The 15,310-nt window shown below is 43.0% G+C and overlaps 1 protein-coding gene across 1 annotated transcript in view; it reads left to right on the top strand.

Annotated features, from left to right (window-relative positions):
* Window positions 1-15,170, top strand: part of adgra2 (adhesion G protein-coupled receptor A2) — a 39,649-nt gene extending 24,479 nt beyond the window's left edge. Inside the window, exons 3-19 of the mRNA XM_005729420.2 lie at window positions 5,254-5,325; window positions 6,270-6,341; window positions 6,441-6,512; window positions 7,159-7,322; window positions 7,725-7,938; window positions 8,110-8,274; window positions 8,377-8,575; window positions 8,680-8,829; window positions 8,912-9,073; window positions 9,327-9,527; window positions 9,684-9,873; window positions 10,505-10,713; window positions 10,791-10,915; window positions 10,999-11,122; window positions 11,202-11,350; window positions 11,929-12,018; window positions 12,155-15,170. Of these exons, the coding sequence (XP_005729477.1) occupies window positions 5,254-5,325; window positions 6,270-6,341; window positions 6,441-6,512; window positions 7,159-7,322; window positions 7,725-7,938; window positions 8,110-8,274; window positions 8,377-8,575; window positions 8,680-8,829; window positions 8,912-9,073; window positions 9,327-9,527; window positions 9,684-9,873; window positions 10,505-10,713; window positions 10,791-10,915; window positions 10,999-11,122; window positions 11,202-11,350; window positions 11,929-12,018; window positions 12,155-13,568 (3,772 nt within the window). The 3' untranslated portion in view covers window positions 13,569-15,170. The remainder of the gene's footprint in view (window positions 1-5,253; window positions 5,326-6,269; window positions 6,342-6,440; window positions 6,513-7,158; window positions 7,323-7,724; window positions 7,939-8,109; window positions 8,275-8,376; window positions 8,576-8,679; window positions 8,830-8,911; window positions 9,074-9,326; window positions 9,528-9,683; window positions 9,874-10,504; window positions 10,714-10,790; window positions 10,916-10,998; window positions 11,123-11,201; window positions 11,351-11,928; window positions 12,019-12,154) is intronic.
* Window positions 15,171-15,310: the final 140 nt, after the last annotated feature.

Below are 15,310 nucleotides of genomic sequence, written 5' to 3'. Positions count from 1 at the left end.
CCCCCAGCTTCCTTTTCTGCTTTATTTTTGCATCTCCCTTCTCCGAGCCCACTCGGGCTCTTGCTGTTCCTCACCTTTTACACTCTCTGCATGCTGCAGTCCACCTACTGGCTGAAAATTCACTCGCGGACACGAGCCACTCTTTTCATTGACAACCTGAACAAAAGGCACTTGTCCCTGCTGATTTCTCAGCTGCAAATTGTTACAACTATATTTTTACTTAACTTTCTAATAAAGACTGAATGACCCAGATGAAATGAAAATAAAATGTTCCTAGCATTTTTTTTCACTGTATGTTCAAATCTATCTGATCTGATCTGACTTTTATTGTTTTTGATTATTTGCATTCTGGTAGGTCTCGTGAAAATCTGCCAAAAATGGGCACGGCACTCTTCTCTATGCCGCTCCTAAAGCCAGACCTGGAGTCAATCACGATCCGTGGTTTCAGAGTTTTCCTTGGCAGAATAATCTTCATCTCTTCTTGCTGCAGATTATAGGAACATATAACCAAGCTAGGAAATTTTACACTTCAAATAAAAGTGTGTTGCTATTTCTGCACATCCCACTAACAACAGTGCAGTTTATGTTATGGTCAGTCATGGGCAGAGCTGCGGGCCTCGTGTTTTTGAACCATAGTACGGTCCTGATGCTTGTTGTCCGAAATTGCAAGGAAATATTTTAAACATGTGTCCTGCAGCAGCGCTACTGACAGAAAATCATAGAAAATGTGTATTATGTGTGTAAGGTTTCTTGGCTGTGCTAGAATAAATGCTTTCCAGATGGCAAATAGCTGATCAGGTATATCCAATCTGAGAGGAACCAGAAAAAAATTAAATAAATAATCTAGGGACGGGGCAGCAAAGCAGGAAATTAGTAGAAAAACAAGAGCTCAGCAGATCCTGGTTTCCTGTTTTAGGGGGAAAGCAAGAGCACGTTGGGGTCGGTAGTTACAGAGCCCCATTGTGAGCAAGTGTGTGGAGTAGGGGGGTGGGGTGTACAGGGACCATACGCAGGGCCATATTTTTCTTCTTATTACTGAATCCTTTAACCCACCTGCCCCTCCCGACAAAGGAAAACTACCTAGTTAAAAAAAAAGAGAGAGAGAGAGAGAAAGGAAACTGTAAAAATAAACGAGCAAAGGCCTCTGCTAGACCCGCCAACCAGACAGGAAATGACACGCGGCACAAAAATGGTCTCCGCTGACCTCTTTCAGGAACCAAGGTGGCAGTTAACACCCCCTCGCTTTTTTTCCATCATACCTTCAGACATGTTTGTTTCTGTCTTTTTTCCTTTATTGAGTCGTATACAGAGAAAACTGCAATTAAAGTATAGAAATCACGCCGCAACCCACTGACTTTCCATTTAAAAAAAACTTTTAAAAAAAACTCCAGCAACAGGAAATTCTTAATTCCAGTCTGGTGATAATGAGTGGCCATTCCCCCGGCTTCCGTCATTTTCCCAGCTCCCTCCAGGGCTGGAGCCTAAACAATGTCAGCACTCCAGTTGCTGCTGCTGTGCTCCTGATAATGGAGCACTCCATGTCTGGAGCGCTTTACAGACCATGTCTTCATTATTACCCTCTCGCTGCCCTACAAGCACGTCGCTCCTCTCCAGTCTGCATGGGGCCCAGGCGCTCATCCCCTGTATCCAACAGAGCAATGACTCTTCAGAATGGCAGAGGACCAGTCCCATTGATCAGGAGGAGTTTTGGGGGGGGGGCATTCTTAATGGCTGCCTCTGGTGTTAGGCCCAGCGGCGGCAGACAATGGCCCCTTTTGGATTTGGGAGCGAGCTTGAGTTTGTCACCGTCTAATCATACGCGCCACATGTAGCGTAGGGGATGAAGCACTGCACTCAGAAGGTTACAAAGCATAACTCAAAAAGAAAGGTCGTAGTGGCTGTAACAATGTGTCGCCATCAATCAGCTCATCGAGCTTTTGGAAGAAATAGATGCTGCTCCTGAGGAGGATGTTGAAAAACTAAAATAATAGCTACAATTTAAACTTTAGACGTTAAAATTGTTGATATTTTCATGGTCTGCAAGCATGAGGCTTTGAAGCATTCATTGTCTCTGCTGTTATCCTCTTCCTTGGTGACAGCTGTTTTCATCAGTGTCGAGGTCACTGAGCTGTGAAGCTGCTGTAAGATGGGGTGCTGGCTACTCCAGAGGGCACGCACACAAGTCATCGCCTGAGTGTGAAGCCTGCTACTCTATTTTCAATCTACTGTACTGAAGGTTTTAAATAGCGCTGGAAACAAATCGGACACTGTGAGCCAGTGGTAAGAGGCGGCTCCAGACATTCAGCTGGGATTGTGCCGGCGAAGTGCTTGGACAGTGCTTCAGTTCCTGTTTTCCTTCACGTTTACCAGCCTGGTGATAAGAGAAGGGATCAGAGGCAGCGGTGTGTTAATAATCAGGTCAGAGCCTTGAGCCAGACAGGAAATGCACATTGGCTTGATGCAGTTGGGATAAGATTCCTCTTGAGAAACATGAAATCCACATTGGCACAGTCACTATATAGTTCTGGCTTCATTCATTCGCTTGAATGATACATTTTGCTTCTGTGTTTAAGATTTAAGACTTCCAAACCAGCAAATCAGAGAAAATAAAAGTACTGACTTGATAAAGGAGAACTAAATTATTTTCACAAGGGTCAATTTCATAACTTTCCCATATATAGCATCTGTGTTTGAATCGAAATTTAACTACCTATCAAAAACAGCACCCAAATATTTACATATCAGTGCACTGCAGCGACCGGCTCACCTTTAATAGCACATGGTGCAGGGACAGAAGGAAGTGGCCTCCTCCAAAAATCAACAAACGCTTCTTTGGTTTGGTTTGGTATCCAGGCACAAATTTGAACTCAGTCTAATGTCCTGTGAGAACAGCACGGCTAACATGTTTGTGTACTTGTGTAAGTCTATTTGGATTTATGTCATGTTTGTGTCATTCTAGTATCATCTGTTGATTTTTGATTTTTTTTAGGTGTTTTTTTCCACCAGACAATATAACAGAAGATAACACACCAGAAGAAATGAGTTAATTTAGTTGTTCTGTGCAGTACATTACATTTATTAAGAAGCTAAATATAATTAGCCATTATATTTTTCTCGAGATCTTTAGTTTGCTGATCTGAGGAGATTTAAGCAGGAGATTTTTACAATATAAAGGAAAAGAAATAATGTACTGTCTTAATAATAAATGTGTTGTGTAGATCATATGAGCAGTGTTATAGTAAACATTACCTCCATGTGCAAGAAGGAGGTGACAAAAACAAGCATTTAAAGACAAGCCTTGAAACTGACACTTCTATCTAGCAACTGAATCCCAGCTTACAGCGACTCTGTGGCACTTTTTGTGTTAGCATTTTAATCCAGCTGTAAGAGCACGTTTGGTAACACAGCAAAGTGTGTGGCTGTGCGCACGTGGAGCATGTGTGTGTCAAAGGGACAGACAGGGAGGGAGCGAGACAGATCTCAGGGAGAGGAAGTAGTGGGCAGTGCCGCGTCTTTCATCGCTGCACTAATGAGCCCCGTGACACACAGACTGGAAACAGCAGTATTGTTCTTCCCCTGCCTGGGTCAACAAATTCTATAAAGCTAATGTCCCCCAGAAACACATGTATATTCAGAGTGAGACGCAGTACCACAAAGATTGCTATTTTATATTGTGACAGGCTCACAATATAGTCCGGAGACACACACAAACACACACACAGATACTGAAAAGTGTAGCTGTTCTCTGTCAAACACCCAGATTGCTCTTTGATTTGATTGGTGATATGCTTTTTTTTACTGCTTATTTAGAATCACAGAGGTGGAAATATCTCTGATTTTTAAAAAGCTGTGAAATTGTTGCAAATGTTCTGACTGACAAGCTGGCACACACTCAAAGATCTGAACCGAGCAAACTTTAGCCTGTTGGTCTGGGGCCAGTTTTTTTTTTTTGCTCCATCGTTTCAACCAGTCTCCTGTTTCGAATCTAAATATGAGTGATGGCTTAGAAGGACCAATAGCAAAACCCCCTGATCTTTTTGAGCATGTCTCAGCCACACCGCAGTGTAATTTCTTTGCTCGAAGCATTTTCTACAACAATTTCCCCGCCGTAGCTTACCCAGAAAAGTTCATCTCTTGGAAAGCAGACAAAACAGTGGTTAAGAGACGCCTGAGGTGATGTGAAGCAGCGTGGTTGACAACCGCCGTGGAAGATAATGTTTTGTGGAAAACAAAAAGGACCAAAAGGTCCTCTGAGGTCTAACATAACATCGAAGTCTTTGTTAAAAAGAGAAATCGAGAAAAACGCAGCTGCTGCACTGATGCTCCTGTAAGGAAATCTGACTCTGCGACTGCTCTGATGAGAGCAGAACTATTTCATGCTATAGGAACGTGGATAACATGTGCTGTTCATAACCATCCGTCTCCCGACCTCATTTAGCCTTGCTATTCTCACCTGGCCAAAAAAAAAGGTTCAAAATCTAATCTACAGCAGCTGATGTAGATGGGAGTATCTAGCTAAAGTCTTTAAGACTGGAGTGTGGGTGTAGAAGTGGAACAGGGTGGAGAAGTGCAGCGGATAGTATGAAATTAAATCTTCAAAGAAAATTATTATTTATGGTTTGAATTGGGTAAAGCTTATTGCGGGAAGGACAGTTTTGGAAAAAAAAGAATAAATAAATAAATAAATAACAGAACTTAGTGTTAATAGTTTCAGATTCCACAAGTGTTTTATGTGGTTGAATATCTCGCTAGTCTCAAGCCCAGGAGGCAGTTCGGATAATATTTCCTATTTGTTTGCACAAATATCCTGCTGTGGCTCGCTGGACGAGCCAGGTTTAGGATGTGTGTCCCTGCTCCCATTCATTTAAACCTAACAGCGTCTTCTTTCAATGGTAAATGGTGATACCATGCTTGTGACTATTACTACACAAAATCCCTTAAAATGCTGCTGTTATTTTTAAACTTTCTTCTCTGAAAGGGTTAATTAATCAAGCTAGAGCCTTACAACTTTGTGCCCCTTGAGGACTCATTTTATTACAATGACATACCGGGTTAGCTGCTTCCCTTGATCCAAGTGTTTATGCTAAGCTCAGTGAATTAGCTCCAGCTACATATTGACTACAAATATATGATTGCAGTACCAATCTAAACATTGCAACTCTCAGTGAGAATACAAAAATGAAAGTTTGCAGTCCTCTTGTTAATGTGTCAGTATAGTCCTTGCGTGCACCTAACATTTTCTCTTTCCCCCAGGGACCTCAAGCACAACTTAATCAGCACCATCATGCCTGGAGCCTTCCAAAGCCTCTCTGAGCTTCGGAAACTGTAAGTAGATATTAAGATGACCCACATTTCACTCGGGTTCACAACTCAATAAACACAGAGAGTTTAATCCTAAGGTTTAGCATAAGATGGACGGAGGTTAGTTTGTTGCCCAGATTGGCAGTAGTCAGGAGAAAACCCACATATATATCTTTTTTGGAAGCTCACAGATGTCATATGTCATATCAGGTTCATGGTGTTATTGTCACCATAAAAGCTTCCTTTCCTAAATGTTTCTGCAGAGGGGACACTGGGATGTCATCTGTGAGCCCCGCTTCAAACCTCAGGGCTCCTCACACGCAATTGAATGTGACAAGGCGGCTGTTTGAGGCCGCTTGCTGCTCACTCATTGTGTTTTTGGACACCGAGGTCTGGTTGCAGCGTGGGTCCAAAGAGGCTCCTTGGTGCAGCGCCGCATGACTCCCTTTCCCTCCTCCCCCTTCTTGTGTTTTCCCTGCAAGGTCTGGGGCTTCTCAAAACAAACAGATGGAGATAAACACATGCTCTGGACAGCTCTCTGCTGGGTAGTGTCAGAGGTACAACAGAGCAGATCCCTCTCTGACTGCAGATATACATCACACTCAGAGGTGGACAGCAGAACTGGGGCCCTGCTTTTACCCCAATGATGATAAACTCGTACTTGGGTCCCTTTGTGTCCTGATAAGGAGAAGTAGCCAGAACTGTTGGAACCCTTCTTTAACTTCCCAAATATTAAAATATATAATGTTCTGACTACAGTTGAATACAGCTACTTAATTTTTAAAGACATGAAAGGAGATCCTATACAAGTTATTGCATATGTTTCTTAGACAAATGACATTTCACATCAGTAAAGCAATGCGGCCACTGAAAGAGTCAAGACACCACAATCTGGTGCTGAGTGATTGAGAAAAGGCCTCTTAATTTGAAAATAAGTGACCACATTCTTTTGTCTTTTACACTTTTAGTGACCTTTCCAACAACCGCATTGGCTGCCTGACTGCAGACATGTTCCAGGGGCTGACCAATCTTACTAAACTGTAAGAGGCAGATGAATTGATTCGATTAAAAAAAGTCCTCTATGAGTTACAGCAAAGCTATGAAGTTACACTGTTCATATCTAATTTGTGTTCTGTTAGGAACCTCTCTGGCAACATCATATCAACCATGAATCCAGGGGTGTTTGAAGAGTTGCCGTCCCTCAAGCTAGTGTGAGTATTAAACTCTGTCGGCCTTTCGTTCCCCCGAGGTTACCCTCACGGCATACCAGTCCATAGTTTAACAAAATATTTTTGGACATCCTAGACAAAGATAACATTTATTTTCAATTAATATTTATTTTCCCGTGTGTATGCCAACTGTGTTTCACAGTGAAGCCTGTGTCAAAGCTCAAATAATCAAAGAGGATTTATTTGACATGTATTTATTTTCATTTGGATATTTTGGTCTATACTGTGCATGCTTTTTTAAAAAAAAAAACTGAAAGCATATCATTTATGCGACCGTAAAGAAACATTGAAGTTTATCTACAAACATTTCAAAACTGAACCACAGACTGTATATAAAAGATGGACATGGGCATGAGATATTTGTGAAGTGGCTGTTTTTAACCCGTGTGTTTGTTATTTTGTCATCTTGTGTTTGTGGAGTCAAAATGGACCATATTAGGAGAAGAGAGTGAACTTGCTAGCTTAGCAAGCAAAGTGCAAAACACAGATATGGATACGTGCTAATTAGTGCTAACATTCAAATGAAATAGTATTAGAATAATGTTAGAATTTAACTCATCAAAATTGGAGCACAAAGTTCTTTGATGGTCTGTTAGTACTATTTACAATACATTGGTTCTCTCTTCAGGAACTTCAACTCAGACTACCTAACATGTGACTGCGAGCTGCAATGGGTCCCGAACTTCTTTCGCGGCAGTCCAGCACGGCTGGGGGAAGAAACCCTGTGTGCCTACCCCATGAGCCTGAGGGGAAAGCCCCTGCGTGGACTAAGGGAAGGCCATCTGAGCTGTGGTAAGAGCCTGGCAGCAGTGAGGCATATGAATGAGGCGGTTCACCACTTTATTTCAGAGAATGTTGCACTGTGAATGATAGCAACAGTTCACTCATTATGAAGTTCAAGCTCATCTCAGCTATTTCAAGGATTAACCGACCAAAAAAGGGTTGAACAAAATCAATCCCCGCTGCTCTGCGGGGACATATTTCCAAAAGGCTCAGTGAGTTGTGTTGACAGCTAATCCTGTGGGTTGAATTTACCAATTGCTGCAGTCTGCATCCAGTCTGCTCTAGAACGGCAGACTCATAATAGCTTCTGTGGAAAAATGTAGCTGAGGCTTGGTAATGACAGAGCAGCACAAGCAGTTCCGAGCGATGTGTAACCTTCACATCTGCATCTTTTCCCACCGTGTTGCTCAGATGGTCCTCTGGAGCTGCACACCATGTCACTGCTGCCGTCTCAGCGTCAGGTGGTCTTCAAAGGCGATCGGCTGCCCTTCCACTGCGCTGCTGCCTTGGTGGACAAGATGACCACTTTACACTGGCGTCACAATGGTCAGCCGGTGACCACTGATCCAGAAATGGGTGTCCAGCTGGAGAGCAGTGTCGTGCATGACTGCACCTTTATCACCAGGTGTGGTAAATAGAGCAACGCAGACAGAGTAGTAGTAGATCAGATGAGTTGTTTTCGTTTTAGTGCAAAGACAGTCCTGAGTAAAAAAAAAAAAAGGGAGAGGCTTTATTAGTTACAATACTATGTGTTAACGATGTGTTATAATGAGCTGTCGCTATCATCTTTATCCAGTGAGCTTATTCTATACGATGTGCATGTGGAGGCCAGTGGAGAGTGGGAGTGTGTGGTTTCTACTGGGAGGGGCAACAAGTCTCTCACCGTTGAGATAGTGGTACTGGAGAACAGTGCCTCCTTCTGTCCAGAAGATAAAGTTGTCAACAACCGTGGGGAGTTCAGGTCAGTTAAAGCTTTAAATATATCCTGTATATTATAATATGGAACATACGATATATAAAAAAAGATTCAGCGTTGCCATTATTCTCTGGCATTTATCCACAGGTGGCCAAGAACTCTGGCAGGAATTACCTCCCACCAGTACTGCCTGCAGCTGCGTTACCCTTCCCTTTCTGTTGAGGGGGGCATGGAGCAGAAAAAAGCCTCTCGCTATTGTGACCGTACTGGAAAATGGGAGGATGGCGACTACTCAAACTGTCACTACACCAACGGCATCACACGTGTCTTGCATACCTTCATCCTGGTCAGTCGCAGCGCTGTCAGCGCCGTAGTATGTTGGTTCAATAAACATTCGCAGCATGACGTGACTCCTTATGTCCTCACCATATTTCCGCTCTTGCTTTTCAGAGGCCCATCAATGCATCCAATGTTGTCACAGTGGCACATCAAGTTCGCACATACACCCTGGAGGCTGCTGGTTTTACTGACTCGGTCGATGTACTGTACATGGCGCAAATTATGGAGAAGTTTATGGAATATGTGACACAGATAAAAGAGGTGAGGGCACTTTAAGTAAATGTAGTAATATATTCTCTAGAGTTCCTTATTAAATCTCCTTTTAAATTTCCCTGTGCTCCAGTTGTTGGCGGTGATGGTGGAGATGGGCAGTAACCTGATGCAGGTGGATGAACAGATTCTCGCTCTGGCCCAGAGAGAGAAGAGAGCCTGTAGTTCTATAGTCAACTCCCTTGAGACATTGGCTTGGTCTCAGCTACACAGTAATGCTAAAGAATTTTCCATGGTGGGAACTATTAACTGTTTTATATATTTATCATGTGATTTTCAACAGAGCATGCTTGCTGTGAAACCTGTGAAATCTTTCTATAGTTCATTCATGCAGTAGGAAATGCATGTGTGTGTGATTTAGAAGAGCGGTGCATGTCTTTAATCATATTTCTGTGTGAAATTGTCTGTGTAATGCAACAAAACCCATAGTAATGTTTAAATGAAAGTGTCAGGGTGTTTACCTTGCCTGGGTGACTTCATGTTTACAGATGTCTAAGAACATTGTGATGGAAGCCCATCTAATTCAACCTGCCCACTTCACTGGGATAACTTGTACTGCGCATCAGCAGCGTGAGGTGTCAGTGGGCAACCTGGGAATGGAAACATCAGAGTCTGTCCATGAACAGCAGCTTCGCGTCCACTGTAGCACTGGTGCCCATAACACCTCTCTCAACAATTTTTTCCTAAAGGTGAGGCTTATGTATGCCTTCTTGCATCCGCCTGTTCTCTTCATTAATAACCACATCATATAGACACGGACAGTTTAGGTTTAATGAAGGATTTTGATACAATCAACATTTGCAGTTTGGCTTCTTGTGTGACTTACACCTTTTTTAATTCTCCAGAATTCTGTAGCCTTGGCCTCGGTGACTCTTCCAGCTAATCTGTTTGCTTCGGATGCTGCAGCAGACTGTAAACTGCAGTTTGTAGCCTTTCGAACAGGCAGCTTTTTTCCTTTGACTGGGAACTCGAGCACCACTACTGAACACTCCCGCAGACGCACTGTCAACAGCCCTGTAGTCTTTGTAGGCCTAGGTAAGGAAACCTTTAGAATATTAAAGAGACTCCTTTTATTTATTTATTTATTTATGCATATTTAAAGGTAATGTTTTAAAGTTAAAATCATGGGTGTTTGGATGCTCTGTATGCTTAGGCATCATAATAAAACACATTAGTGTAATTCTTCTGTTCTGTGACAGCTACAAACATCATAATTATGCTTCAGGATGAACAAAGAACGAACCACTTTGTGCTTATTTGAATTAATTAAATATGAAAAATCTCTTGCAGTCAAATGGGACAGTTGCTTTCTTCACCAAACGTAACCCGGGTATAATTTTTACAGATCCGATACTGTGTGAAACTCAGTATAATGAAAGGCTACTTTGTCTGAACCACTGCACCAGAAAAACCTTGGGACTGTTCTTTGTTCGTTGCTTGTTTTTGCCTTGGCAGGTTTTTCTCTCTCTTTGCCAAGAGTCATTTTGCAAATTGTAGCGACCAATCATGAAATATAAACAAAGCCTTCAATCCATTTTTTTGCACTTATACCCCAGTTTATGTAATTGTTTTTACAAAAACAACCAGGTGGAAAGTAGAGTGCATTGGGTATTCTATTCAGTAAACAGTAGGTTTTTATTTATTAATTAATTTCATTCTGTGACAGATGGTTGCAGCATGCAGAACAATTCAGACCCCATCTGGGTGTCACTCCGCCACTTGTCTCCTGGTACCGATGCCATGGCAGCCCATTGGAGCCTTAAGGGACCGGAGAAGCAGGGAGGCTGGAGTCAGGAGGGCTGCCAGTTGGTCCGCAGTGACAGCAACACCTCCACCATGCGCTGCTCTCTGCTTAGCAACTATGCCGTTCTGCAGGTAGGCTCAAAAATGTAATGATTCATCCAAGATCACCGTGGCTAAATGAGAGTTAACTTGACTTCTGTGGTTTCTAGGAGGTACCTGACTTCCCTAGCTCCCCACTGACTGTGAGGGTGCTCCATCCAGTGGTCTATGCCTGCACTGCAGTTCTGCTCCTTTGCCTCTTTACTATCATCATTACACACATACTGCACCACAGGTACTGTAGTGTATTTGCAATTTCTCGCTACTATTTATTTATTTTTTGCTTCATTATCTAATTAGCTTACTCTTCTCCCATAGTTCAATATGCATATCAAGAAAAAGTTGGCACACATTGCTGAATACCTGCTTCCACATTGCAATGACAACAGCGATATACGCAGGCGGCATAAGCTTAACAAGCTATCCAGTCGTTTGCCAAGCAGTAAGTTTTGAATTTCAAGTATTGCATTTTTTTAGAGGAATTTAAGATTGATGTCTGATCTGACAACATTACATGACAGGTTGGCATTGCCTTGCATTACTCCTCGCTGTCAACCCTGCTGTGGATTGGAGTCAGCGCCAGGGTGATTTACAAAGAGGCTGTGTGGAGAATGCCCCGGCAACCAGATGGAGAATCTCCTGTTCCGCCTACGCAGCGACCTATGCTCAGGTCAGTGAACAAGATTCAACTCACCTTCGCCCACTTCCTTTACTGTGAGATTATTGTTTGTTGTCAATAAGGTTTATATTTTGGGCAGATGCTGTAATTCTTGTGTGTGACCACCCAAAGTGTGCACGATCAAAGGTGGTTATTGTGCCCAATGGCTAAGGGGAGGGGGAGGGGGGAAAGGGGCATGAGACCACCATAAGAGAATGAGTGGGAGTTGTCATGAATCTGAGCATATCTATCATATCCAGTATTCCCGATTTTCTTCTCTTCCCGCTTTCCTGTTCCTGTGATCTAGAGGTTGTGCTCATACTACACTGTGCCTCTGACCTCCAGCCACCATTTGTTGCCTATTCAGCCACATTAGATGAGAACATAGATTCTGGTGTCTGTGCTGACCCATGTAACACTGTGCCTACTAAGACAGCCAAAGATCATAAAGCCCTGCACATGATAGAGAGCCAGGAATACATTAAAACACCAAAAGGAAAAGAAAAAAGATCATGGCAGCCGAAGGTCAAACATGCACAAGAATCGCTTTTTATCGCATGAGTTTGATATGTGTCTCTCTGTTATTCAAGGTTCTATTTGATAGCTGATGGTGTTCCTCTCATCATTTGTGGGATCACAGCAGCTGTCAATGTTAACGACTATGGAGACAACAGCCCTTAGTAAGTGCCTCTCTTTTTATCCTTGAGCCATTTGGCCCTTGACTTTGTGTTGTTTGGATTGCTGCTGAAGCGAATGACACACAAAGATGTCCTTGTTTTGTGCTGACTCTCCTGCAATCTTTTCTGCCTCTTGCAGCTGCTGGCTGGTCCGGCGCTCCAGCCTGGGGTCTTTCTTTGTCCCCGCTGGCCTGGTGGTGTTGGTGACCTGGATCTATTTCCTGTGCACTGTTTTTCGCTTGAGGCGCCGTGGGGCCAAAGAATGCACAGGAACCACTCTGTCTTCTCCTGTGACCGAGAGCCATCCTGCGCTCGCAGGAAGTACCAGCCTGCTCTCCACAGACTCAGTGACTGGACCTGTACACCCTGTTATGTCTCCAGAGGATCAGTATTCGCTCAAGACACAGTTCTCTGTGCTGGTGGCCACCCACTTCCTGTTTGTGGCTCTGTGGTCTTGTGCAGCCATGGCAGTGTGGTTTACAGGTCACACTAGCTTGTTGTTTAGCTGTCTCTATGGGATAGTCGCAACAGTTTTGGGGGGTTTTCTGGTGGTGCACCACTGCTTCCGGCGACAAGATGTCCAGACCTCTTGGCTGGCTTGTTGCCCAGGCTATCAACGCCCTCATCCCATGTCTACCTACACCCATACCTGCACTACTGGGAGTGGGGTCCAGACCTCTGAACAGGGATCCCAGCTTTTTATCAACTGCCATCCACCTGGTGACTCTCATAATTCCTCATCAGCTAGGTCGTCATCCACACCAAGTGGGATCAGCAGCGTGGGCCCAGGGCCTTGCAAGCTCACCAACCTGCTGCAGGCGACACAAGACAATTCAAACGGCACTTCACGTGCTCCTACGGGCAACAACACTAGCACCAGTACTGACAACATCACCAAGCCTACAAACAATGTTCTGCCCACCATTAACTCTGCAGCCCCAGGACAGCCCCAGAGAAGGAAAGCGAGCAGCAGAACTAAACAAGGCAGTAGTCAATACTATCATCGGGGCGAGGGCAGAGGTCACTATCGTCTCAAAGCTCTAAGGGCTGCTGGAGGTGGGGGCAGTCTTGGAGCTTTAGGGCCCATAGGTTTAGACCACCTCAGTTCATCGCATGCTGTTTACAAACAAGCCACAAGTGAGAATGGCAGCATTCACCACAGTCTGTCAGAGAACCAGGCCAGCGTGCTGACAAACGGGAAGCGAGTGGGAGAATCAGTAGCTACGAGCCCCTCGGAGGGAAGCGATGGAGGCAGCAGCGGGAGTCGCAAACCATTCCCCCTGCTGCCATCGATGGCCAGCCGAGTGGCCATGCAAAACGCTCAGAGGCGATGTGCCAGCAGAGACAATTTAAAAGTCGCAGCTTCTGCGGAAACAAAGCGCTGCTCCTACCCTCTGAACGGCGACACCGCCACTGTGCCGGGGGCCGCTGGCCAAAATGGCAACCTGAAAAACTCTGTGCTGGAACTAGAGCAGGACATGAGTGGCACAGACCAATCACAGAGCTCTGTTGGAATGAAGAGTGGTTTGTGGAAAAGTGAAACCACGGTGTAAAATATGCTTACATGTGAACAACTATGCATGTCCTTAATGAACTCTTGAATGACTGGGTTATGTTTCAACGGTCTCTTAATAATTATCTAATTTAAGATATAATATCATGAAGGCATCCAGGACCCTAAACTGGTACTTTTGCCTCAGTAGCGTTGAGAGAGTTTGCTGTGAAATGATTTAAAAAATAACAAAATACTAAGGCAGGTGTTTTTATTGTCATTTTCAAAAATAAGATACACATTTATCTTATAAAAAAATGTACAAGTCATTTCTAAAATTGGCATATGATGTTGATTTTAGATGTCTAATGAAAGCTTTAATGTTTTAATTGTGATTTTTCTATGCATATCAACTATAGCATGAAATGGTTTATGAGATGGGCCATTTCCAAAGTCAAGCTATATGCATTTAATCCGTGGAAAAACTTTCACCCTTATGTGCGCTTCGAATAACTGGTTGTGTTACTCATGTATGCACTTCTATGTTGTCTGCAAGTTTATGCTTCAGTTTGTGTGTGTGTGTGTGTGTGTGTGTGTGTGTGTGTGTGTGTGTGTGTGTGTGTGTGTGTGTGTGTGCGCGCTCACTCAACAGAAGAGGATTTGCGTGAGTGTGGCTGTACAGAATCTCAGAGTGAAATAAAAAGGCTATGCGAAACTTTCAAATATAAAAAAATGTTTCCTTTTCATTTCTATGTACTCCTATCAGCACTGCTGGAGCTTCTCTTGTGTGATAAATTCACAATATACCCACTCAGACCTTGTCTGATCTAATACCTGAATGACTGCCCCCTCCTGGATAGCAGAGGAACCTGGATTGAGATTTCCTTTAAGCTGTATTTAGCAGGTTTTTGAATGTGGTGGTCGAGCTGTTTGTAATTTAGGGGCCACTGTAGTATTGCCTTGAGTTGACTCACAAATCCAAAGCCATACTTCTGTTTTATGAGCTTTTTAATGCACTTGCAATTCAGGAAATTACATTAACAGGAAATAGTATTTCTGCTACGCACCTCATTGCCACGTTTCTCCATTGTTCTCTGGGCAACACACCCTGTGTTGTTACACTTGTTGCTGTGTCATAATATGCTCTTTCTTTGTCATATTTTATTATATAGGAGTGGTATGATTTTGTTGATTAGAAAGATAGACTTGTCTGGTTCATTTAATATCATGGGCGATAGGTATACATATAATCTTAATGTTGCCTCTCTATCAGTAACTATGCTTTTGTTAACAATTTCCAATTTGCAAGTTGCATGCAAGACAATGTCTTTATTTAAAAGGAAAAATAATCAGGGCACTAAAATATTCTGTTTAATTTCTGATGTATTTTTCTTTGTGCCAAAGAAAAACCTTTATGTTGCTGAAGAATGGAGCCACAGCTGCTTGTTGCTTGATTTCAATAATTCAGATCTTTAATTATTTATAACTGAATGTTGCATTTTGTAAATAACCCAATCGTCTTCATTTACTGAAATATCCAGTGGAGTGTACTCTATTTTGCAATTACACAAGCCTACAAAAACCCAGTATTATTGTGGTCATATGAAATATTGTGTTCTTAATATGATGTTCATTTCATTAAAGGGACATTGCCTGAAAATAATTTGCAATGGCTTAAACTTTGTTGAAAAGGGCCTGGTAGATAAATGAATTCATAGTTACTGTATGATAGGATTTTAGATGCCCTTAGATTTATGTTGCTGTGACGTAATTTCATAAGTCTTACCTGTAACACACTGTTCC

The sequence above is a fragment of the Pundamilia nyererei genome, unplaced genomic scaffold (genome assembly GCF_000239375.1).
Source record: "Pundamilia nyererei isolate P.nyererei 1_Seehausen unplaced genomic scaffold, PunNye1.0 scaffold00033, whole genome shotgun sequence".
Taxonomy (NCBI): Eukaryota; Metazoa; Chordata; class Actinopteri; order Cichliformes; family Cichlidae; genus Pundamilia; species Pundamilia nyererei.
This window is presented reverse-complemented; position numbering and strand designations above follow the sequence as displayed.